The 26,776-nt window shown below is 33.5% G+C and overlaps 1 protein-coding gene across 3 annotated transcripts in view; it reads right to left on the bottom strand.

The window, feature by feature from the left end:
- KIAA0825 (KIAA0825 ortholog) overlaps positions 1–26,776 on the bottom strand; it is a 351,023-nt gene that overhangs the window by 275,025 nt on the left and 49,222 nt on the right. Inside the window, exons 4-5 of one of the 3 annotated variants that reach the window (XM_072958369.1) lie at positions 22,559–22,727; positions 18,878–19,547 (exon numbers count right to left, since the gene is read on the bottom strand). In XM_072958369.1, coding sequence (XP_072814470.1) covers positions 18,878–19,547; positions 22,559–22,727 — 839 coding nt within the window. Of the gene's footprint in view, positions 1–2,622; positions 2,987–7,546; positions 7,619–18,872; positions 19,548–22,558; positions 22,728–26,776 lie in introns of those variants that run through there. The other 2 variants (XM_072958370.1, XM_072958371.1) reach the window with 2 other exon arrangements.

Here is a 26,776-nt window from a genome sequence, read left to right as displayed (position 1 = left end):
GCCAGGTCAGGGAAGGCTGGTTTTCTAACACTGAGGAGCTGGGGGTTTATTGCTGACAGTGATGAGGAGCCACAGAAGAGCTTTAAACAGGGGAGTGGCGTGTGCTTGGCAGATGTTTCAGAGGGAAACAAGAGTAAGGGTAAGAAATCTAATTAAAAAGCAAAACTATTTTAACAGTCCAAATGAGAGATGATAAAGACCTAAATTGGTCCTTGATGACAGGAACAGAAAGGAAGAGATGGACTTGAAAATCTTTAGGTGGTGAGGCAAAATACAGAATGTTGGTAATTCTTTTGGTGAGAAGGGGAGGATGAGTCAGAGTTTCTGCCTGAGTGATTGTTAGAAGCATTCACTGGGACTGGGGAAGAGGACAGGGATCAGGGGGAGGAGCTCCGGTTTGTCCATGCTGTGTGTGGAGGGCCTGTGGAGCATCTAAGGGACCAGATGAAGAGACATTAAGCTCTAGAAGTACAAAGCTCTGGGATGGGATCAATGCTGGACTACATCAGGCAGTCATTCACACAGAGTAATGGTCAGAGTCAAGGTGATAAACAAAGGAGCTGTCCAGATCTATTATTTTCGCTTAGCCTTATTTCATTACTATTGTTTATTTTTAAATTGAAAAAAGTTAATGTACCACCTCCAGGCATCATTATATGAAGCATTTTAAGGATAAAATGAAGTATTCAATGTGAAACTGATTTAAAAATAAAAAACATGCAGCCCTTTGTCAAACATTGGTATTTAGGAACACCACATTAAAATACAAGTCACTTTGTCAGTTTAATGCTAGATATGTTTTAAATAATGATAATTACAAAGCACTTAGTTTGTGCCAGACACTGTGTATAACATCTGTATTAATAGACACTATGAGGTAGGTTTTATTATTATCAACTCCATTTTATAGATTAAAGACTGACACTCATAACAGATAAGCTACCTGCCCAAGGCCACAAAGCTGCCAAGTGGCAAAGTCAGAGTGCAAAGCAAGTCTGTCTGGAGCCAGACTCCAGAGCTCTTAACAGCTACAAGGCATCAAGCATTAAGTGCCCCTCCCTCACCTCCATCCGTTTACCTAGGCCTTTTTGAAAGCAAGGAGCAGATAGCTGACAAGACAGCAATAGCCCTGATAATCCAGGAGGAGGCAGGCGAGCACAGGAATTTTTACACCTCAAAAAAAATCACAATTAATGAATTGGCGTCTATGAGAGTACATGCATCAATCTAGGCATTCATGCTTCTGAATTAGCGTGGTTAAAACCCACTAAGGGCAGAGGTTTTGGAAGGCAATTTGAATTTACACATCAAAATTTAAATGAGCTTACTCTTTGGCCCAGGAATATTGCTTCTAGGGACAAAGTTTTCAGATATTCACACAAGCGTACATAGAAAAGAAACTGGGAGAAACCCTAACACCTGTCAACAGGAGTTAGTTAATTCAATAATGATGTAATCATACAATAAAAAGAATAATGCAGGTAATTTTGTACATAGTAATATAAAAGAGGTCCATGGCATAGTAAGTTAGAAAAATTGCAGAGGAATTTGTAGAACGTACACAGCACACACACGTGTCTAAGTGTAGAAGGGTACCACCAAGCTACTAACAGGGACCACTTTAGGATGGTAGGACTGAGGGTAGAGAGGATGAAAGAGATCTGACACTTTATATGCTTCAAATATGCATACACGCATTTACATGTGTATTTATGTAACAGGGGCATGTATTGCTTCGGGGAAAAAAAGTTCAGCATTTTCTAAATCCAGTGAGTCAACAATCTGATAAGATTAAATTTAGTCCCATGCAAATTAACTATGCTACATCTATATAAGGTAAAGTCATGGCACTACTGAAAAGAATGTCAGATCAGATTGCACTGACATAGGAAGAGATCATGAAATATTAACTGGAAAAAAAGCACACTGCAGAACAGTATGTCTAGTTTGACCTCATTAAAAATACAAATTAGTATATTAATTCACATATGTGCATTAAAAGAATTCTGCAATATGCAACAAAGTATGAGCAAGAGTGGTGGTCCTGGGGACTGGGATTGGAGGGAAGGAAATGTGAGGACTTTGACTTTCTCCTTAATATGTTTGATGTTTTAATTTTTAAAATGGAAATGTATTACGCTGAAAATTTATATGAGTAATAAAAACATTATTTTCATTTTATTTCAGATCTTAAATACTTGATATCATAAAATCTACAAAAGTGCCCCAGAAAAAACTTCAGATTCAAAATGTTTGTGAAATATGTAATTTAGTATAGCTTTGCCTGTTTAAAGGCACACTAAAGACTAAACAAAAAGTAAAAATACTTTCATATATTTTCAAAATCTCAGTTTTTCTCTTTCTTCCCATCCCCACAATGTAACTCTAAGTCAGAAATGCTTCCTGGTCTTCATTCTGGATGTGGAGCCACCTCTCCCCTGGTTCCACCTCCTCTCTCATAAACATAGAGGGTAGTTTTCTTCTTTAACTGGGAGGGCCCATGGGGGACCCCACTGCCCTGTGAATGACGATGCATGTCCCCACCTTGATGTAAGGGTATTAATAGGAGTCTCTTACCTTTGCTCTGCCTCTCCCACAGCGCTCACACTGCTTCTCCCTTACCTGACAGTCTCATTCCTGCTTCTAAGCTCTGGCTCACACCTTAAGCATTCCTCTTCTTCGTGGCTGTCTTTAGAGAAGACCAATTCAAGCACTTAAGAACCTCTGTGATTTCTCCTAAGGGTTCTGTAGGAAAGTCCTGCCACTTGAGAAGCAAATGAGGGTATCTTCCTAATGAGGAATAATCCACTCTGCCTTTTCCAACCTTTGGCATCTTCCAGGGAGCTAGACATCTCAGAGCCAGACTTCCTCACCGTTAGTCCGAAGTAGCAGGGCACTGCAAGGGCCTGCTGTGGAAGATTCTAGCCTGCAAGCCTAGCCTGCAAAGATTATGATCATCAAACACGTACCTAAAATTCAAACAGACCTAAGAGAGAAAGAGCTTCAATTAGATCAGCTTATGAATCACTCTTTTAACAAAGGATATAAAGAGAATATTATCAAAGCCCTTAATATAACTTAAATAAGGCATTAATCAAGTCTGTATTTCTCCAAGGTTTTGGTTACAAGTAACAGAAAATAAGTAAATTTGAGCAATAAGTGGGAATCTCCCGTAAGGCTAAGGGTTTTCCTGGGATCCCTTCTCAAATGAGTAGACGAGCAACAGACAATAAGCTGGAGCGAAAGTTGTAAAGTCCCTCTCTTTAATCATCATCCCGAGTTTGCTTTCACTCACACCAAGCAAGAGGATCAGAAAGCAGCCATTTACAGTTGTTTGGAGAGCCAAGATTCTCAGTGTGCCAAAGTGAGACTTGTATGCTTGGAATTCACTTGGAGTCTAGAAGGCTCCAAAAGGCTTGTGAGAAATTGGGGAAGCAGCTGTGCCCCCTTTGTTTTCATCACAAAGTGGCATGAGTGATTCCCAAGCGATATTAGATAAGCAATCTTATTTTTGTGAGTGATTCAACATGGAGACCAGATTTATCTTAGTGTGCGTAAATTCTAACTACTGAAAAAAAAAAGCATAAACCTGTTCTTTCCTTGAGAAATCAAAAATTATATTATCCGAGGCTGCCTTTTTAGAACTATTTTATATTTTTTTCTTATTTCTTATAAATCAAAGTTAACATTTAGAATTATGTCCACATGATATTAAAAGTTAATCTCAGTATTCAACCCTTTATCTCATGGAGATATCGACTTAAAATACCTTAAAAGCCAATTTTCAAGATCAAATCTAAGTTATGGCATAATAGCTAAGAGCATAAAATATGTCAGCTCTCCCACATCATCAATAAAGATTAGATACTTCAAACTGTGAACATAGATAACTTAGCCATTCTCATTTGATGACTATGAAAGCTAATATCAAACTATTTTAAAATTAACATAAAAAGGGCCATATGTATGTTTTTTCAAAGATTTATCTTAACATAAAAAGCAAACTGAATAGAGATTTTCAGTTCTTAAAGCAAAAAGCCTAATTAATGATAAGCATCCTACCTATAAGTAAATAATCATGTACAGGATAAGTTCTAAAATAATAATTTTAAAAGCATATTTTAATTTTAAATTCCAAATTTTATTACAAGATTTCAACACAGAAACCTTGCTATGGTGTTGAGTAACCTCATGGCATCTGATACTACTTTGGGGGATTTGGAAAATACAATTAGTTATCAGCAATCAATTTGTTGACTTTACTGTCCCCAGATACCATTTGCTACCAGTGGGAAAATGCTGTTTATGCTCTAACTACTTTTGCACACTTCATAACCTGCTAATTAGCACTTAATTTTCCCTTTGCTTAGGGAATAATGATTATTGCCTTCACCTAATACAACAAAGAGCTACCTTTAACAATTGATTTTTAAATATAGCTAATGATCCATAGACAATACCCATCCCCCCATGAGCACCTTACATATTCCACTAGAACATAATAACCACTTTACTTTTTCAAGCTCTGCTAGAGATAGTTAACTTTAATGCTAACATAAATGCAAGATAGCCACTTTGATTATCTTTGGAACAGTAAAAGTTCAAACATTTTGACCTTTGGTACAAAAATTTCAATCGTAACAGTTTTAAACTTGCATACTAAGAGATTAGGATGCGATTTAAAATAATTTAAAATGAAATGGCAAAAGTGAGAAATGAATTCCTATCAAGTAGATGATAAAGAGGCAAAGCCCAAACAATCGAAGCTAAAGTTTTTCACTTTTATATTCTTTAAATTTGTATTTTATGGTACGTGAATTATATTTCAATAAAACTATGGTAAAAAATTTAACACTAAAAAAGTTTGTAGAGAGATATTTGGTATCATGTGACCATTTTTCCCTTGGTAAAGGAAGTAATTACAAAAGGATGACAGCTGACTTCTAAATTATGTCTAAATATCATCTATAGTTTTCAATAGCAGATTCTAATCTGGAGACAGAACTTTCTATTAAAAAATGTTTTTCTTTATATTTACACCTCAGAGCATGCAGCAGTGTTAAGTGTTACTTCATTTTTACTGAATCATATACATGTTATAATGGAATGGATTAATAAAGTAGGTTCTCTATCTTTGGACAGAATGTACACTTACAAAAGGCAACTCTCCTCTAGTTTCTAAGCCTAAAAACATGCTATAGTTTATTCAAATAAAAACTCTGAAGTGCAAATTTATGAAATCTGGATTGTGAGTCTGAGGATGATGAATCAAAATCTAGATATTCTAGGTGGTAACAATTAACTTATAATATACAATCACATATAACATGTGATTGTATGTATATTACCATATATTTATTTCATACAGTGACAGAATGCCAAATAAACAAATAATATGCAGTCAAGAAAATGAAGCCAAAGTACTTTTTAGTATCAATAAGAGTATGAAAGATATTATTATTCAAGTTTCCAAATTCTCATTTCTAATTAAATCTATTTATTTATTTAAAAAAATTAGACAAACTTCCAAAAAATGTTGACCAAAATAATTTAGATAAGTGACATAGCAAAATAATTGTCAAGGAAATTGAAATATTCACACCAAACACTGAGACACAAAATTTTTAAAAAGACCAGAGAATAGAAATCTTGACTAGACGACCTGAATGAATAATTCCCAAGTTTTGGAAGTGGCTTATGATAATCTAATGAAAGATTCAAAGAAATGATACATTTGACAAAAATTCATGGGAATGCCTAAGATTTAATGCTTATTATATAAGTAAAAACAGAAGAAAATAAAATTAGGTTTGGATAAATTAGATATGAAATAGTTTAATAAAGTAAAAACAAGGCAACTTGGCAATTGCTTATGAGGAAATTTTAAGGAGTTAATTTTCAAAGTAGCACATAGAGAGATGCTTGCATAAATCCCATCAGCAATAATGTGTTACTCTGATCTCAGTGATATTCACTTTTAAGTGATGCCATAACTAGTGTAACAATCCTGCATTTATGACAGCATTCATCTACTCAGTCCCTGAAGACAGTAAACTTAAAAACAGTGTTTTTCTTTCTTTTGCACTTACTAATGATATATTTAGTTTTATAGGCACTAGCCACAGATCAAACCTTTTTTATGTCTCACTGTGGTGTGTAATTTTTTTTAATAACTGTATGTTTAAAATAATTAGTACTGCTGGATATAATCACTAATTTCCTAAAACTGCAAAAGGCAACTTAATATTTCTGCATAGCAGCTGTAATACACAATATTGCACAGAACTAAATTATTACAAACAGTGCCAGCAGTTTTCTATACACAGTACTTAAGATAATTATAAAAAATCATCTTCATTATGGCTTGCTAGCATTTTTTTTTTACAGTTTAATTTGGATAGGTTACAAAATACATTCAAATCACACAGATATAATTAATATAAACCCAAGAAGCTATAAAATGTTCCCAACCAAATCCCTTTGACCCTGTTAATGTCTGCTCCTTGTTAATCTCAGGCAAACATTGTTTGTAGTGTGCATTTGTTATAGAATATAAAAAAAGGGGGGGGGTAAGGAAATCCCTTAACAGTTGTTATTGATTCCAGCATTTACCGGCTGAGAGTTAAGTGCTGTTTACAAAACAGAACAGATGCAGATGCTGACAAAAAGGTAAACAATTGTTGCATGGCTTCCTGCCAGATTCTGAACCGATATATTAAACTCCAAGTGAAGCACATTTCCCCTATGGATTGCACTTATTGCCACTTCATTTCCTATGTGCTCCATCTCTCTATTGCCATGCCCGGCACTAAGCTATTTCCAGTTCTTTGCTGACCCCTGAGGCCTGGTGCTACCACACACAGCCATCAGAGAAGGGAATTGCATGTGTCTGACATGGCCTGAAACCAATTATTTGATATTTTCTTCAGAATGATGCCCAACTCTGTTGGGAATGAGCAATCATGAAATAATTTACCTCCTGATTTAATTTTTTCCTGCACAAATTAGTTGTAGACTGAGCTGGCTATACACAGATGCTTGTGACATAGCTCTGTCTTATCAAGATGATACTTGAAATGAAGAAGGGGGGTCTGAACTGAATAGGTTGGGGAATCTTGCTTTAAAGAGGCATTGACAAGTTTATCAGATATACTGATCACATGTACTCTCTGCTGATTTCTGATTGAAAATGACAGAACCTTAAAGAACCAGCAGGATAGCAGGAAAAAACCCACAAGGATGCAAACCTTATCAGTGTATTTAATGCTTTTAAACATCCTTCTGAGCTCTGGTTTCCTTGTTGTGTCTCAGAAATGTTGGCATATAATCAAAATTGAACATCAAATAAAAAACAAACTCACATTGGTTCATGACTGAGTGACTTTCATCAAATTAGTATTTAGTAATTTGGTTTTTAGATGTAGTCAAGAGAGTATGGATTTTTCTTTAACTCAAATCCCTACTAGTGCCTTTCATAGAAATATAAAGGACTTATATTTTGTTGCCTGATGTCACAGAAACAATGAATCATGAGATTCTCACTTACCAATAGACATAGAGAGCTGGTATAAATTTGCATATGTTTAATCCAAATAATGAGATACTAAGGCCAACTGCTCAAGCTCTATAAAGACAACAGAAATCTCTTTAGAGGAACTCAGTGAATATAAAGCTTCAATCAAATCTGTGCAGTAATATCTTGTCTATAAAGTCGAGCAAGGATTTTTCTCATTTTACATACTGATTCCACATTAGATCTTAGCTATTAAATCTTAAAGGGGCTGTGATTGCTGCATCTTCCTATCGCTCTTCGGGGTTCAGGCTCTACTAACTAGACCATGGACCAATAACTGTGGACTTTATGGCTTTTGTAGCCAGGACTAAGAAAATTTATAAGAAAAATATCCATTGAAACTACATACTCTTCAAATAGCTGAAGGATTACTGTTTTATTGTGCTACAAAAAGAATATTAAGAATGAAGATAATAATTGATTTCAGTACAGTTTGGAAAAAAGATAGAGGAAATGCAATATAAAACAGTTTTACACTATAACTTTCTCTCACAGTGAGCATAAAATTTGGAGGCCATTTCTCTTCTTTTCAGGATAGATTATTTCACTAACTTGGGTATCTGCTTCAGTAATTTCTACAATGATTAGTACTGTGTGTTTTTGCTAATGGAAATACTAATACTGAATTTTAAACTTAGAGTAATTTCTACCTTGCAGGACAAACAATATAATGCCAGTTATTCTAAAATTGGCTCAGCATGATTATGTCGTAGAAACTTAAAATATCACAACTTCAAATTACTTAGTCTTTTACATTTCACGGGCATCATAATTCCAAAGGCTTTATTAGATTTTCATCTCTCACTAGCACTTGCCTGCTAACTTGGCACTGCCTATGATTCTATTATGGAAGAGACTAACTTAGTAACAGGGTAAGTTACACTTTTCTAAATAATAGACCAGACTTTTCTGGTTTTACTCAATGTTGAAAAGAAGTTGCAAAAACAAACACTGCTTTTGCATTTTGCTTTTGATTGAGGCAATATACTGTACTTCATTTTAAGTAACTTTTAATTTCCCTACATGTGTAGTTTTAGATCTCCACTTAGATAGCCCAATCATCAAAGTTCTTATGAATGTTTTGATAAGATGAGAAGCAAATTAAAAATATATGGGTAAACAAAGGGATAGAAATTCAATTTTAAGGATGACAAAGAGGCAAAAGACTTTCTTACTGAAAATCCATTACGACTTTTAAACGTTTTACCCAAAGCTAAGGATTATTTTCTCATTTCCACGTACAAGGGATTGATTGGGCTAACTCTCAAAGCTACCAGCAGTTTCTTTTGTATAAATCTCTGTGCAAAGGGATCAGTCCATAGTCAGAAAATGCCAATTTAGACAAAGAATTTGAAGAGTCCCAGGTGTAAAAGACATAGATTTCCTCTGAGTTCAAAAAAAAAAAAAAAGAGGTGGAGATATTACATGATAGCTACTTTGAGGCAGAAGATATGTTTTATACCGAATATTTGACTTCATAGATGTGACACTGATGGTCACAGATTTTCATACTTACATATAAATAATGACAATGAAAATGTAATAATGTATATCTTCCAAGTTGATTTTCATAATAAAGAATGTTGTGCTGCAGGAACAACCATTTCAACTCCCAGTCTCCTGTTAGCAAGAGTCCATTTGTAAAGAAATCTTACCAATGTTTTCTGCTTATTAAATTTTTCTTCCTGAATATTTATGGAAAAAAAGTTTACTACTACTGATTACTAATATAATAACCAGAAGTCCCATATTACATTTTCTGAGAGCCTGAGAAGAAACATGTTAATTAAACAATATTCAAGGTTATAATAGTCCACGGGAAAATGACCATATGTTCAGTAAGAATTCAGGGATTCATGAGCTGTAAATGCAAAAACCTATAAACATTTTCACATAAAATAACAGAGCTAAGCATTCACATTTATTATTATGTTCATAAATCAAGACACAGAATGACATAAATAACTTCAGCAGGGGGAAGCAGAATTCAGGAAAGTTTTAGAAAGGCTGCATAGTGACTTAGCAACTCACCTTCTACAGAATTTGAATTTCTGGCTTGCAGCAACCTCCACGTGTTCTACCTGTCCACATTTTTTGATCGATATAGAATAGTTGTAAAGTAAATTTGTTCACTTTTAGAATTTTATTCTGAACTTCTTTTAATAATTTGTTTACAATTATTTTCATTCGTCTCTTCATGTTACTTATATTTTTAAGTAATTTTTTTCCAAATTAAAAAATGAAGGTTTTAAAATCTCAGTATTTTAATCCTTTTTTTGGTTTTTAAAAATGCTATTGAATGGTTAATAAGGTATTTAAATCTCAAGCTGACCTATGACCCCTCAAGAGAAACCAGTAAGTCACTTTCATCTACCACCCTCAGTATCTGAATGTCCTAATTAAAGAATGTAGCAAGTGAAATAGTCTTCCCACCTTTAGGAAGAACACACAGGTATTATAAGGAGGATGGAATTTAATAATTGAGTGCAATTTAGTGTTTGCTAACTGTTGCTGCAGGGAAACAAAAATATTAATAACATTAAATTGCATCCCCTTTCTCTCTTACAGAATACACTTTTCATCTTTGTTGCTTTAAAGTCTTCACCAAAAAGTTGCAGAGGCCTCAGAACATTTAACAGTGACTAATGAGGTCAGAAAAATAGAGCCCATGCAGCAGAAAACATTTTAGGCAGATAAGATAAACATGTGCATATGCATAATACTATATACCAAATCAAAGCACATAACATACACCCTGCCCTCATGTACATATGTATTCAGCCATTTTTCTCATAGTTTTTAATCAAATAAATAATTTCCACAGCTGATACAACCTTAGTAAGAAGAACTTAAAAAATACCATCAATTCTAAAAATTCTAGCGTCAGACTTTTTGTTTATTTTCTTATGAAGCACTGAGATATAGTGGGAAGATACTTCTAATCTTGGTTCCATCTCCAATGTATTTGTTAACCAGCCAAAATGTTTTAGTACATATAAAACATAAAACAAGAACTGGAATTACTGCACTGCCTAGTTTCAGAGTGGTTTTGGAGCAAAGTTAAGTTAAATAAAATCCCCCCTAAATGTGGAGGCATCTTGAAAAAATAATGCTAATGGGATTATTATTAATTAATCGTAAAAAGGATCTTAAACCTGTCAATAATTGCTTCAACTATTTCAGTAAGTTTGTTTGTTTGTTTGTTTGTTTGTTTCTTTCTTTCTTTCTTTCTTTCTTTCTTTCTTTCTTTCTTTCTTTCTTTCTTTCTCTCTTTCTTTCTTTTGTTTTGGTAACAGTTACTTTTAGATTAAATGTAAGCAGATTACCTGCATTTCTAGGAATAAAATGAGAGACTCCTCTAGATTTTTCTATATTAAGTCAAAATTAACGTTATTATTTTTCTTTTCATGTGTTAATATGGAAAGCCTTGGATTTATTTTTTACTTTCCAAATCTTTCACAAACCAAAAAGCCAGTGATGTAACTTTTGCACTCTATTACTACCATAGTTCCTTCCAAAATCCAAGTGTGTTTAATTTTACATGTAGAGAATAAGTATACGTTACAATTCCAGAAAGTCCAACACAAAAATCAGGATCTGTGGCTAACATGGGAATCATTCTTCAAATTATAAAAGTATTCCTGATCTTGCAAGTGAATTCATTTAGTGGAGACAGAAAGACAGTATTTAAGAGAATAGGCTTATGATCCAGCAATCCCACTCCTCAGCATGTAACTGTAGAAAATTCTAATTTTAAAAGATACCTGCACACCAAAGTTTGTAGCAGCACTATTTACAATAGCCAAGACATGGAAGCAACCTAAATTTCCATCGACCAATGAATGGATAAAGAAGATATAGTATATATATACACAATGGACTATTACTCAGCCATAGTAAAGAATGAAATAATGCCATCTGCAGCAACAAAGGTGGCCCTAGATATTATCATACTAAGTGAAATAAGTATGTTATGATATCACTTACATGGGGAAATCCAAAAAAATGGTACAAATGAACTTACATACAAAACAGAAACAGACTCAGACATAGAAACAAACTTATGGCTACCAAAGGGGAAAGGGTGGAGTGGGATAAATTAGGAGTTTGGGATTAACAGATACAAGCTACCATATATAAATTAGATAAACAACAAGATCCTATTGCATAGCACAGGGAACTATATTCAGTATCTTGCAATAAACTATAATGGAAAAGAATTTGAAAAAGAATATCTATCTATCTATCTATCTATCTATCTATCTATCTATCTGAATCACTTTGCTGTACACCAGAAACTAACACAACACTGCAAATCAATGATACTTCAATTGAAAAAGGAGGGAATACGTTTGGTCATAATTCAGAAATGGATTTGAATCCCAGCCAAGGTACATCCTAGCAGTGGGACTTCGGGCAAGATACTTAACTTGTCCAACCTCAGTTTCTGTAACTTTAAAGCAGGGATGGTATCCAGCTGTTCAGAGATGTCATAAGAATCAAATGGTGTATCAATGCATAAACTGCTTAGCACGGTATATGGCAAATTAAAAGCACCTAAAAAACAGTATCTATTATATAACTGGCTTTATATATTTGTAAATAATAAGGAAAAATGAAGATGATCAATGAGAAAATATTGACAAAAATTAATGTTGAATTCATGTTCTTAGTAGCATCCTTTGCGAAGCATATACTTTTAAGTTTTTAGTGCAAAACAGAGCCTGAGCTATTTGTGCCTTATCAAAACTCAAGAATCAGAATGGCTGGGAATGACTTTTAACACAGAAAACACGACCTTAAATGGCATGAAGAATTTGTCCTGTCCAGCTTCTTACATAAAGGATGAAATAAAACTAAATAGTTCTAACTTTCACCCTCACCTTGATGGATGACCCTGTGCATGTCTGCTATGGAGAGACAGTAAAGAAAGGAATTAGACTGAATGGAGGCTATCCTCCTGGCTCAGAAAAAGGGCCGGCGAGCCCGTTCTCTCTACTGATGGCAGGGATGTCTTAGCACAGCCTAGGAGACGCCTTAAGAAGGTACTAAACGTGCCACATAACAGAAAGGGTGGGAGGAAAGGCTTTAGGATCAATTATGTCAAAACCGAAATCACTTTTGACTTTCTTTACATGCTGAAAAACATATTAAAATTATTTACAAAAGTTTAACACGTACAATTGTTTCACTGTAATATGGCTTGTGAAATTCTTACCCAGAGACTCAGGACAAGATCACTCATTCTTTCATACTTCATAGGCCTAATTCTGAGGCTTTCATTTTTGTACTGACAGAGCAGTTTGCACGGATACAGAGACATCTTTTGAGAAAAAGTCTTTAGTCCATGCCTACTGTCTACAGCATTGTAGAAACGAGCTGTTCCCTCCCCAGAAAAAAACACAAGTCACTACTAAATCCCTGCCTTGTCTGCTTTAAATACACACCAGAGAAAAGACATATGGATTTCTTTTCAATCAACAATACAGAATAATATTGCATTTCCAGTTCTTGCCTGTGATCTTAATTTTCAATTATCTGATTTAAAATGCTCCTAAAAAATAAAAATTGAGACTAAACATAAAACAAAACAAAAACACTTGGCTGTGGGACCCAAGGGAAAGCCCAAAAAAGAATTACTAGGAATAGCTTCAGATGTCAGCTGGAAAGAGACTTCACTTTCTGTTTTTGCTTAATCACGGGGTCCCCTCTTCAACCTTCCATCTTTATTAAAAATGCAACGGCAGGAGGTAGGCACTTTCCATACTGTTATTTTCAAGTTTCACTTGGGGAAGAAAAAATCACACAGATACGGATCTAAAGGAGGGTTTTGGATGTGCTACAGTGGCATGCAAAACCACACATTTAGCCAGCGAATATATCTGTACTGGCAGTCCGTACAGAAAATAAATGTGGCAGGTTCCAGTGACAAACTGTAGGTATAAAATCTGGCTATGGAATGATTTCCACATCACAGTGTCAGAATAAGTTTAGAGTTAAAGTTCAGATATTATCTAATATAACCCTTTCATTGTATTGATTAGAACAATTTGAAGAAGTTAAATGATTTACCTAAGGTCACAAAACAAGGGGTAGGAGATTCAGTACGAGCACCTTTCACTCTTGACAACTGTACTTTTCACCTTCCAAGAGCAAATAATTGTAAACAAGGAATGTACCAGTATGTCATTAAAAAATAGCAAGTATGATAAAACAGTGGGGAAAAAAAGGCTCATCAACGTTTCCTAGTATTTTCAATGACGGTACAACAAAAAACCCTGAAACAGTGTCATTATTTTAAAGGAATTTGTGATAAAAGGAATAAAGCTATAACTTTCTCTTACGAATTTTTTTCCCGATTACTGTTTTGTATTACAAGAAATTCTAGCCTCTACTAGTGTGGAGTTAGCAAACAACAAGCACAACTGTCACCGGAGATCTAATGGAGCTCTTCACCTCTGTCTCCAGAGGAAAACGGGGTGAAGAGGTGTGGTGTCTTCTAGGAGGCTTGGTCTCTTCTGTGACAACACTAGACAAATGCTTCTTTCTGTACATGCTTTGCATGCTGGCCTCGGGACACTTCTTCACATTTCCTTGAGATCAGCACTCAGCTAGTCAGAGCAACTTGAGGAGTAGGAGAGAAATTAAGGTGACTTTTGATTGGCCTACTTTCCAAATGTGATCTGTGATTCCCTAGTCAAAATTCTACCTTTATCTTGGCTTGAGGTCTTCTCTGCTCTGAAGAATCTTTCCTCCCCTGAGTAATTCCATTTCTCCTACCTCCAATCCTCCTTAAACAAAATATCAAGGAACTGTGAAAGGGAAGGAGGTAGAGGCTACTAAGTTTCAACCTCTCACCCACTGCGGATCTTCAGAAATCTTCCAAATACTCAAATGCATGTATCATACTCTCTTAAGTCTTTCCCTTTCAAGCTAACAATAACCTCATGAAAAATTCAGAATAAGGTAATACAGTGTGCCATGGCATTTATCCTGTGTTTGAAATCTCCTAATTGCATCATTTCATATTAAAATACACAGAATTTATTTAACTAAAATTTACCACACATAAACAATTCTCTTTCTCAAGTGCTGAGAAAAGTAGCAATAACTTTTCCTTAAACCCAAAGAAAATACAATTTTAAAAGTAAAAGTAATTTGATCACTTAATCACTTAAGAGTATTTGTAAAAATAATATTGTTCTTTTCTAGATCACCAAATCACAAAGATTATATAATATTTACATTATAACATTATTTCATCATTTTCTTCAAATAACAAAACATAAAAATAGACACAAAGATCAATATGGAACAGAATCGAGAACCCAGAAATAAACCCTTGCATAAATGGTCAAGTAATATTTGACAAGGGAGCCAAGAATACTCATTGTGGAAAGGGTTAAATAAATGGTGTTGGGAAAAGTGGGTAACACATGCAGAAGAATGAAACTCGACCCTATCTTATAACATTCACAAAAAATTAACTCAAAATGGATTAAAGACTTAAACATAAGACCTGAAGCCATAAAACTCCCAGAAGAAAGCAAGGGAAAAAGCTCCTTAATGTTGGTCTTGGCTATGATTTTTTTGGATATGATACCAAAAGCACAAGCAGCAAAAGCAAAAATTAGTAAGTGGGACTATGTCAAATTGAAAAGCTTCTGACAGCAAAAGAAACAATCAACAAAATAAAAAAGACAGTTATGTGAGGGAGAAAATATTTGTAAACCATTTATCTAGTAAGGGATTAATGTCCAAAATGTGTAATGAACCCATACAAGTCAAGAACAACAACAAATCTGATTAAAGAAAGGGCAGAGAACCCGTACAGACATTTTTCCAAAGAAGACAAACAGATGGCCAACATGTACATGAAAAGATGCTCAACATCACTAATCATCAGAGAAATGCACATCAAAACCACAATGAGACATCACGTCACATCTGGCTATCATCAAAAAGGCGGTAACAAGTGTTGGTGAGGATGCAGAGAAAAGGAAAACCGTGTGCACTGCTGGTGCGATATAAATTGATACAGCCACTATGGAAAACAGTATGGAGGTTCCTCAAAAAATTAAAAATTGAACCACCATCAGCGATCCTACTTCTGGATATATATCCAAAGGAAATGAAAACATGATATCAAAGAGATACCTGCACTCTTATGTTTACTGCAGCATTATCCACAATAGCCAAGATAAGAAAACATCCTAAATGTCCATTTGTGAATAAATGGATAAAGAATATGTGAGATTGGGATATATAAAATGGAATATTATTCAGTGACCGAGAAAGAAGGAAATCCTCCAGTTTGCAACAACACTGTATAGACTTTGAAGGCATTATACCCAGTGAAATAAGTGCGACAGTCAGACAGAGAAAGATAAAAACTATATATCACTTATATGTGAAATTTAAAAAAAAAAAAACTGAACTCATAGAAACAGAGAGTATTATGGTGGTTACCAAGGAGTAGGGGATGGGGGAAATGGGGAGACCTTGGTCAAAGGGTACAAATTTCCAGTTAGAAGGTTAATAATTTCTGGGTACCTAATATACAGCCTTGTGACTATAGTTAATAATAATGTATTATATACTTGAAAGTTGTTAAAAGACTAAGTCTTAAATGTTCTTACTACACAAAAATCATAGTAATTAGTGACATGATGGAGACATTAGCTAATGCTATAGTGGTAATCGTTTTGAAATATTTAAGTATATCAAATCAACACACTGTACATTTTGAACTTGTACACACTTATATGTCAATTACATCTCAGTAAAGCTGGGAAAAAAAAGACTAGTATACGTACAAGGTCTGCTTAAGATATCTCAATAGATCATAAAATAGGCCTTGTGAGTAAAAAGCTTTCAAATTGGTATTATCTTCAAATGAGAAGAGTATGGGATAGTTTAGAAAAAAAGGAAAACAATGACAACACATACAGAGGATTCAGAACAGTATTCTTAATGGAATGAGTTATTTCCATCCTGTTCTTTTAGGCAATAGAACACAGTCAGAGTCAGGGCTCTGCAGTCAGACAGACCTGAGTTTAAATCCTGGCTTCGCTCTGTAACCTTGACCAAATTACTTAGTAACTGCTATGCCTTAGTTTCCTCATACTGGTACTGACCTTGTCGAGTGGTTAGAAGGACTGAATGAAATAACGCTCATCGATGTCTGACTCAATAAATGTTAACTATTGTTACCTAAGGAATATCTAGAGTTTCAGGCAAAATATTAAAGACTTGGTGAGTGTAAACATATATTAAAGATAATATATGACTCATTCAAGCCAATCTAGATTCTACTCAAATAGGAATATAACTTATTATAAATTATATTAAGTATTTATTTATAAATTATTATTTTGCTAATCTCAAACTGCACTCCCTTAATAAATAAAATTTGGTCATTAGGTTAAATGTTAGTAGAAAATATAGTTGACCTGTTAAGAGTTAGCTTAGAAGTTCTCAAACTGCATTAGCAGTAGTTACCATTTAGTTTTCTTCCCTTTGCTCTGTCTAGCTTAGAAACCTTAAACATGGTAGCTGCTAAGTGCCTAGCCTATGGTAGATACTCAAAAAAGCTGAACTGAACTATTTTCAGGCAGCCCACTTGAACAGTGCTGTTTGAAATCTTTTCTACCAGTGACAAAGCATTTAATTCTACACTTTGAGACAAGATCCAATAGCATGGTGGTCGAGAACATGCATCTCGAAGACATAAAGACCTACATATGAATCTTGATTCTGTACAGGTGATCCAGGACAAGTTAATCTTTCTAAGCTTCTTTCACTATTTTTGAAATTGGAATAAGGAAAGGGATGTGCTTAGTATGGTGCCTGCCATATGGAAAGCATTCATTTAATAACTGATTTATACCGAAGTTCAGATAAAGGAGCTTGAGAAAGATCAGTGCACTTGGACTTGTGGAAAATGCTTCAACTTTTGGTGTTAAAGCCCAAACACATAGTTTTCTCTCAGAATTAGGAAAACACCTCAATATCAGCCTTTAAGATTCCATAGCAACGTACACATATTTTTAACCATATGGATTTTTTCTTCTGTTATAAACTAAACTATATTTAGCACATATAAAACTTTCATATTGAAAGCACTATACAAGTAAGCAGAAATTTTTTGGGTATATAAAAATTTTAGAAATAAGTACACTTATGAAAATGCATTTATAATCTATCTAATAAAATGAAAATTATTTACTATGAGCAAAATTATAATGTTCCAAAATTAACTGACTTTGTATCCTGCTGTAATCTAAACTTGGCTGATGCATCTCTGCTCTGTGATATGATACAGCTTCCTGAGGAAAATAAAAATTTTAAGAGAAAACATTAAATGATTTGAAAATTCTTAGAGCAATTTGGCATTCTGGTATCTTATTAAGGAAGGTAGGTAAAAACATAGTGAATGATTGATATTTTCATGAAGTGATCATAAATTCAAAGATAGCATTTCACCAAATAATAATTTTCAAATACTTAAAAAATATAGTTTATGAACCTATTTAGAAATATACCTTAGAGTTCTATTTAAAAGGAAGCATAATCATAATTTTCAAAATAATCATATTTTTCACCTTGATTTTTCTCAACTGGTGAGAAATTTAAATGACAGGAAAAATTTATTATATCATAATAGGTTTTTTCCTTTTTCCTTTATCTTCTGATTAAAATTAAGAATCTTTAAATCAGCACTTAATTGTATGTATATATCCTTATAGGAACATCATAGGAGGAAACTTTAAAATCAGCTATAGTTAAAATGCTGTGCTTTCATAATCAATTATAGAATTTTGTAACTATATTTCATAACAGCTCTTTGTCAGAATTGGCTGACTAAAATATTACAACTATAAACTTCCAATTTTAGTTGATGAAAATCTCAAAAATTTTCAACAATTCTTTTTACCTAGTAGTACTTCAGCTTTGGAAGATACAAGGGGTTAAAAAGTAAACTTTTTTATTTTTTACTATATATATAAAGTTTCATCCAATAATTCATGCAATTAAAAAAGCCAAACTCTTATTGGCAACATTTCTGACCTACATTTCCAGTATCTTTAATAATTTAAATGACAGGAAAGAAAACACTTGTATTATCATACTTACAGAAGAAGAAATGCCTAAGAGAAATGCATAGTGCAAAATCTCATAACATTTATTTTCTGATTTAATTTCAAGTTTGCAATCAAGTTTAGCCAAATAGAAAAGTGTTAGAAAATTAAAGGTATCGAAAGGCTTACGCTAAACCAAGTAGAAATGTAAAAGATCACTAACCCAAAGCATGCACGGTTCCTCTATGCCTGCTGGAGCTCTTGCTTGTTCTAATCACACGAACACCACTTTCTTTGAACTGCAGCTCACAAAATTTTTCAAGAAATTTTGCCATTTCTTCTGTAACAGTATCCAGGTAAGTTTCTTTAATGAATTTCACTGTTGAGGATGGAGCTAAAATTTCACATAGTACATTAAAATCCTCTTTTATCATTGAGTATAACTTAAGCATTGTACCTTGGCATCCATTAGCCATTATGTCTAAATTTGATTCTCTGCTGTAAGAAGAAAAACAGTTCTGCAGAAGATTAGCCAACAGTTTATTCTGTATGTTTTGGTACTTGACTGTAACTTCTGATTCTGGATAAAGAAACAAGAGTTGTTGCATGCACTGATTTTTCAACAAAATTTTTTGCTGTGAATTGTTTATTTCATTATGGCTTTGTAATTTGCTCACTAAGAAGCGTCGGAGATGTAGTCTTATATCATCCCATATAGACTTTACATCCATGTTGGAATGATCTTCAACAGAATGAAGAGAAGTCCTAGAGAGGAAATGCAAACATGATCCACTTAGAGTTGATGGGAATGAAACACTGCTCTGGCAGGAGAGGTCCCAAAGTAAGTCCAGTGTCAGTTCTTCTTGATTTTGTTCATTCTTCAACAAATCTTGCTAATAAAAGTAAATTATAACATTAGAAATGTGATTAACTAGAAGAGTAGCAGGAAAAAAGGATTTCTACAATCATACAGAATTTCATAGTAATTCACTTCAATTTAAAATCGGTACTCTGATGTTCTTCAAGAAATTTTTTTTTTGCATTTGAAATCTAAACAATTCACACCATTTATGGTCTGTTAAATTGTGTAAAGACCAGGTGATGAACTAAATTTTCAGTTAGATCTCTAGACAAGAGTTTTCAGCTCTCATTGTCGTCCATTCCTGATATAACCTGAAACGTATGAAAGCTGTAGCTTAAAAATTCTAAATAAAAATCTGTAGTAAAATATCTACTGAAATGTACTCCTAAGACAAAATAAATTCAGGATCATGCCCCTAATTAATTCCTGGTAGATAATTTTCATGCCTGAATGAATATACTTATTATTATAAAATCCCACATGAACATAGAGAATGGAGACCTTTAAACATAGTACACACCGAGGGGTTACTAGTAGCTGCCACCCTGAGAAATAAAATTTAATACACTTAAGAATTTAACTTTCATTTACACGCCTTTTTGAGAGTCATGTGAAGAAAGATTTTACTTGGAAATTAATCTGAGACTATTTCAGTTCTCTCCAAAGAAATAACTAACTCAAAATGGGAAAAATATATTCTCAGAGTATTCCTCAAAAGATGATACAAAATTATTTCTTTATACTTTCTGAGTTAACTGACAGAAAACTATGGTAGGTGTAATTATGAATAGAAAACAGACAAAAAATTACTTTCTTTTTGGACTTTGAATTACACACATGAATTTTCCTTACAGGCTGACTGTCCTGATTATGTCTAATTCAGCTAATACTGAAATTGGCTTATATTTTCTATATTGTAGCAAGCTGATTATTAAAAAAAAATAGAAGCAAGGTTCAAGCAGCATAAAATCAGGCCAGCTTTGAAATGTCTTATTGACAAAGATACCACAGGTATAATGTGTGACTCAGAATTATAAAAACCTTCTAGACAAATTCCAAGGCTTTCGCTCAGTCATGCTAAGTTCAGTGATGTCTAATTTAATGTTTTACCTGTAATAAGTAATAATACCTAATATAGATAGTGTTTTATTATATAAAAAGCACTTCTCTATACAGTCTCTCACTTATTCATAATAAAAACTCTGTGACATAGATATTTAAAAACCCAATTTGCAGATCAGGACACTAAAGTGCAGCATGTTTAAGTTACTTTCCAAACGTCACACACAATAAAGCACAGAACCGAGAGTGGACGCTGGCTTCATTCTCCTCATCCATGTTCTTTCTACTACACTCCAGAGAACCAAAAAGTGCATTGACCTTTCTGAAGCTCTCTTCCTATTTAGTTCTTTTAATACTTCGGGAAAAGAGATGTCCTTAGGTAGAGTCCAGAACACCGCCATTATAGTAAATACTATAAAGCAAACTGGTCATGTTAGTGCCTTAACCTTAAGTTTCTTTAAATCAGTCAATAACTGGAAATATTTGATCAAGCGAACATTTAAAGAATAATAGATTACAGAAGTTTAAAACATGTGTCATGTGTTTAGTATGATTGCTTAAATTTTGAAAATAACTTCATATAACTGCCACAATGAGACCTCTGTTTCTTATTTAAATAGGTAATTAATAAATAAAACTTTTTTATGGAAAAAATAGATATATGAACAATGCTGTCAAGATTGACACGTTCAGCATGTAAAAACTTGGTAAGATTGTTTTAATCTGGATCGGTTTTAATAATATGCTTCTTTTCTCAAAATAACATGATCAATTATGTAAAAAAAAGTAGGTCTGGAACAGGCCTATCAGTCTAATGAATTTGAGCAAAACTAAGGCGGCCTTTGCCCTGCAGTGAATAGAGAATGACTTATGTGTGACAGATTAAAAGATAATTAAAAGCTTTTGCTTTTAATTAAATGAGAAAGCATTATTACATCAATATTAATGAAATTCAATACTCATGGCTCTTAATAGAAATTAAAGGAATAACTATATCCATATTTATTCTTCAAGGCTCCACCTTCAAGAGATAATGGGTGAGAGGATTTTCTTAAAAGAAGAAGGCTTCAGGGCATATAGTCTTCCTTTCTCTTCCTTTTATTACTTTGTAAACATTAAAGAGACATCTGCAATAATAACAACAGCCAAAAATTATTTTCATCTGATTCTGTCATCCTACGCCATCTACAACCTCAAGATATTTTCCACATCTGCCTCAGTCAATGTTTGATGTTTACCCAAAAACAGTGCCTTTTCTCCCCTAAATTAAATTAAAACCATAGCTACAGAAATACTGCTTTCTAACAATTGTGCTGTTTCTCTGGGAAACTGTTTTTGCAACCTTATAGATATAGGTGTAATAAAATAACTATTCTTCTTGAAGGTTACAAAAACCCTCTAATACAGAGAGGTGTCAGTATCCAAGAATGACCAATGTAATAATTCTTCATCAATTAACAGTGATCTTGTATAAATTGTTGCCTTGATTGAAAAGAACTGGATATGCCTGCAGGTTGGGAATGAAGGGAATGATGGCCAAGGCTACTTAATAGATACAATCGATGAAGATCTTATTATGCTTAATAAGGAGCACAGAGAAAATGAGTGTTGTGAAAGGACAAAATGTAATAAATACCAACTTTTCTGGTAGACAATTATAGTACATTTCAATACATTTTATAATGTTGATATGGTAAACATCACACTACAAATCTCCCCAGAATTTTAATGTTTAACCTCCATTTTTGTAAAACTTCATTTTATTATAAAAATCTTAGTTAAAAAAACCAAAACAAACAAATAGCTTACTGGATTCCACTACGGATAAAGAAACAAAACAAAACACAAACCCCAACCCCTAGATATGGCAGCTAATATGGTCAATGAAATAAATATTTACATCCAGAAGTTGAATGAATTGTATTCCATGTTCACCCACCCAACTCCACTGTAAAAACAAAGATTCTTTTTTTTTTTTACCAGTGTTTTGAGGAATTTTATCAAATCTCCATGGGGAATGGAAGGTGACTTGTATGAGTTATAATTATAATTTTTTAGCCATTCAGAACAGTCAGTTGTTGTTTGTAGCCGCACATCTGGATATTGTTTGTTAACTTCAGACTGTATTTCTTTAATGCAATGTTCTATGCTATAAAAAAGAAAAGAAAAAGCCATTTTGGTAGGAAGTAGGTAATGGTTCTGTCTCATAATATCAGGTTTGAAATGTTCATATGTGATACCTGGTTGTATACAACTTACAAAATTATGAAACGATCATATGATGTGAAAATAGTAACAAAGAAACTATATATTTTCATTCATAACTGAAAACTGAAAATTCAAATTTTGTGGCAGTTTCATTTCAAATGCAATAGAGTAAATATAAGATATCTAGCTAATCAAAGGTGAATTAGAAATTCCTTTGTGTTAAAACAAAAATCAAGCATGAATGCAATGAAATAATGATCCCTTTGCGAGGCAGTGGATGGAAGACAGAGGTAAAATACTATTGATGACTGAAGATCAGAAACATACATTATCTACTCATATATGAATGACTATAAAAATTATGGAAAACTTCAATCAATGCAACATTAAGAAATCACAGAACAGTAACAAAGAACTTGTAATTTTAAAATTTGTAAAAGATACATGCTGTATATACACTGTTACTACAGCTAAGTACATTTTCCTGCCATCAAACTCTACCCCCCCAAAACACCCTAAAACACACAAAAAATTGCATATTAAAAAAAAAAGACTGGAAGGAAACAAAACAAAAGATTAATAGCAATTATCTTTGGGTGATGAATTGGGTGTTTTTTACTTGTCTATATTTTCTAAAATTTTTGAAGGCATAAGATGAAATTCTTCATTTAAAAAATAAATAGAGAAAACATGCCCAATTGCATCTATCAATATTTATGTTTTAAAAATTAAAAGTGTCTTTAAACTAAAAAGAAGTACAATATTATCTTAATTTTCATATAAAAATCTGTGCATTAATGATTATAAATCTTGTGTGGGATAAACTGATGGCCTTCAGCATAACGTCATCTGTGGAGCCACATGGATATGACATATTACTACCACCTGATGGCAGCATATCTAAACTGCAAGAAAGGTTATAAACAGGAAAATTATTTAAGTTGAATCCCTTCACCCAAAATTGACAAATTATGCATTTGCTTCTTAATAGTATTAAGAAACATCTGTTACTGAAAAGGTTACTACTGTTTTGAAAATATCATTGCTATTAATGATCAATTTCATGAGACAGAAACATGTAGGCTTTGGAAACCAAGCTCTGATTATTAAAATTGATGTCATATGAAATTCTCTTCTCCAGAATTCGTCAGGTGTGAGCTGCATATAAAACATACACTAAAACTTTAAGGAAGGCTTTTCAGGAGACTTCTGAGCAGGGATGAATTCAAACTGAATTACCTTGAAACAAATACATTCTGGGAATCAAAAAGCCTTTTCATGAAAACAAAGAACTTACGAGAAAAACAATACCTCCTTAGGCCACAGGCCACTCAGTTGCCTGATGAGACAGTCTTATTCAGGAATACGAGTTCTAAGTCAGACACAAGATTGGCATATATTTTCCTAATTTACGTAAGCACTTTTATGGACTGAGAAACACGATGCCCTAAGCATACACCTTGACTCTAGGGATCCGTTATCAACGGTTTTTATTATAGCATCCTCCTGTGTCTCATTCAACAAAACCTAATAGATTACAGCAATGTGAATTAGAAAGGCTCAGCCGTTAGTCTACCTAAATCTGTTTCAATCAGGACTCAGCTTTTAGGCTAATCTCTAACATATGAATCTGGGTAGAGGCCAATAACCACAACTTACAAATAGAGTAAAGCCTTCAGAGGGCTAGATATTTTAGTAATATGTCCAAACACTGATAAAGGGATTGAGCAGCTGCATTTCACAGGACCTCCCTCATTGATACAAACTAAGACTGTTGAGCTGGCTTTTAAAATCACTTTGTCACAAATTCTAAAACAACAGAACTCATCTGCACCTGATTTGGTTTTTAGTTGGCTAAATATCTTGTCATTCTGTCATTCACCACTGCCTACATGTCTCACTGCTTTAAAAGATCAATTGTTTTAAGTCTAGAAATTTATTGTCTACTTGTTATATGAAATAAATATTTTCAAAATTTAAGATGAATGTCAGTTTGTTATGTAACCTGACACTTTATCATCCTTAACTGACGTCAAAATTAATTTAAAAATTAATTTTCAACATCTAAAAAGTAACATTATTTTCATATATGTGTAGTAATAATGCTGATAGGGATGGTAATCTTGGGTGGCAGGAGATCTATATATCCTTAGACTTAGATGATACAAGAGCTTAATCTATATTTTCAGAAATAACATGGTACTTGTCTTTATTTTGGTTTAAATGTTTTCTGTTCAACTATAAGTTGCTTTGAATTTTCTTTAGAAGGTCAGTCATGAATATACAGCCAAAATAATTCAGAAAAAAAAAAACCCAATTAGCACATTTATTGCTAGATCCCAAACATTGGACCAAAAATGTCAAAAGTCTAAAAATAGATGTATAGTCTCTACCCTAAATAGTTCAAATTACCAAATTTACACCATTGGTTGGCTTAGTAAGGATTTTTAAAAAGCATATTCTTAACTTTATTTGTAATATTAAGACCACTGAAAATATCCTAAATGTCCATCAATTGAGAATGATTAGTTATATTCATTCAGTGGAATGGAGCCATGAAAATAAACAAAGTAGAAATACAGTTATCAACATGGACGACTCTAATAAATGTAATGTTGAGGGAAAAAAAGGGACAAATGAATACCAACCATACAACAGTTTGAAAACATACCATACAATGCTATATATTGTTCAGGATTATATGCTTAGGTAGTAAAAGTGTAAAGAAATGTGCTAGAGTGGGGAGGGTATAACTCAGTGGTAGAGTGTATGCCTAGCATGCATGAGGTCCTGGGTTCAATCCCCCATACCTCCATTAAATAAATAAATAAACAAACAAACAAACAAACAAACCAAATTACCTCCCTCTGCAAAAAAATTAATTAAATAAATAATTTTTAATGTGCTGGAAAATGGAGTAAAATCCATAAAAATCTTGAATCACTATGTTGTATACCTGAAACTAATAGTACTGTAAATGAACTACAATAGTAAACACATACACACAAATTTTTTAAAATGTACTGGAATGATCAACATCACCAAACCCAGGGTGGGGATGACAGTGGGATGAGATGGGGGAGATGCACATAGTGAGTTTCAGCAGGAGTGGTAATGTTTTATTCCTTACACTGGATGGTAGGTGCATGAATATTTGTTAGGGTACTCTTTATGCCTTTTCATATGCCTCAACACTTCTTAATAAATCTGAACCCTAACATGCTTTAATTATAATGACTCTGAATTATCCAAATTAATGATGTGTGCAAGTGGATGCGTTATTGAGAGGCTGTGTATAAATCAATTTATAAACCATTTGTAAAATGCAACATGCAGTATGCTTTTTTAAAAGATATTGGTAGTAATTTTCTCATTCAACATTCATTCCTAGGTTCCTTGAGTGTAAAAATTACTTATTAAACGAAGGTATGTTCAATAAACATTAACTGAATGCTGAATATATGGTAGGCACTGTGATATATGCTAAGGATCTAAACATGATTAAGACATGGTCCCATCCCTAAAGGAATTCTGTCTAGTGAGAGAGATAGGCCTGTAAATGAATAACTACATTATAGTAAAACTTGATAGGAGGTGTGTACAATGTGCTGAGGGAGTACGCAGTGGGGAGCCACTAAATGTGCCTCTGGGAGGTGTAGAAAAGGCTTCTCCCTGTGGAAAAGGAGATTATATGCAAGGATATTGATGCTTTAAGAAAATTAATGAAATTATTGTGCTTAGAATTCCCTGACCCCTGACCCCTGAGAATTCAGTGCTGATCATCTAATCTCACTGCCATGCCATTTTAAAACTATATTTATCTGGATGGTAAAATATATTTATTCTTATGGTCACAACTACATTTATGCATGTATGTATGTGTGTATGTATATATGCACTGTCTTACTTCCAAAAGGATAGAGATGTCCTGCAATTAAACAGACAGCACTGAATAACAATAGCACAGGAGCTGATTAATATCAGGCTGGA

This window comes from Vicugna pacos, chromosome 3 (genome assembly GCF_048564905.1).
Source record: "Vicugna pacos chromosome 3, VicPac4, whole genome shotgun sequence".
Lineage (NCBI taxonomy): Eukaryota > Metazoa > Chordata > Mammalia > Artiodactyla > Camelidae > Vicugna > Vicugna pacos.
This window is presented reverse-complemented; position numbering and strand designations above follow the sequence as displayed.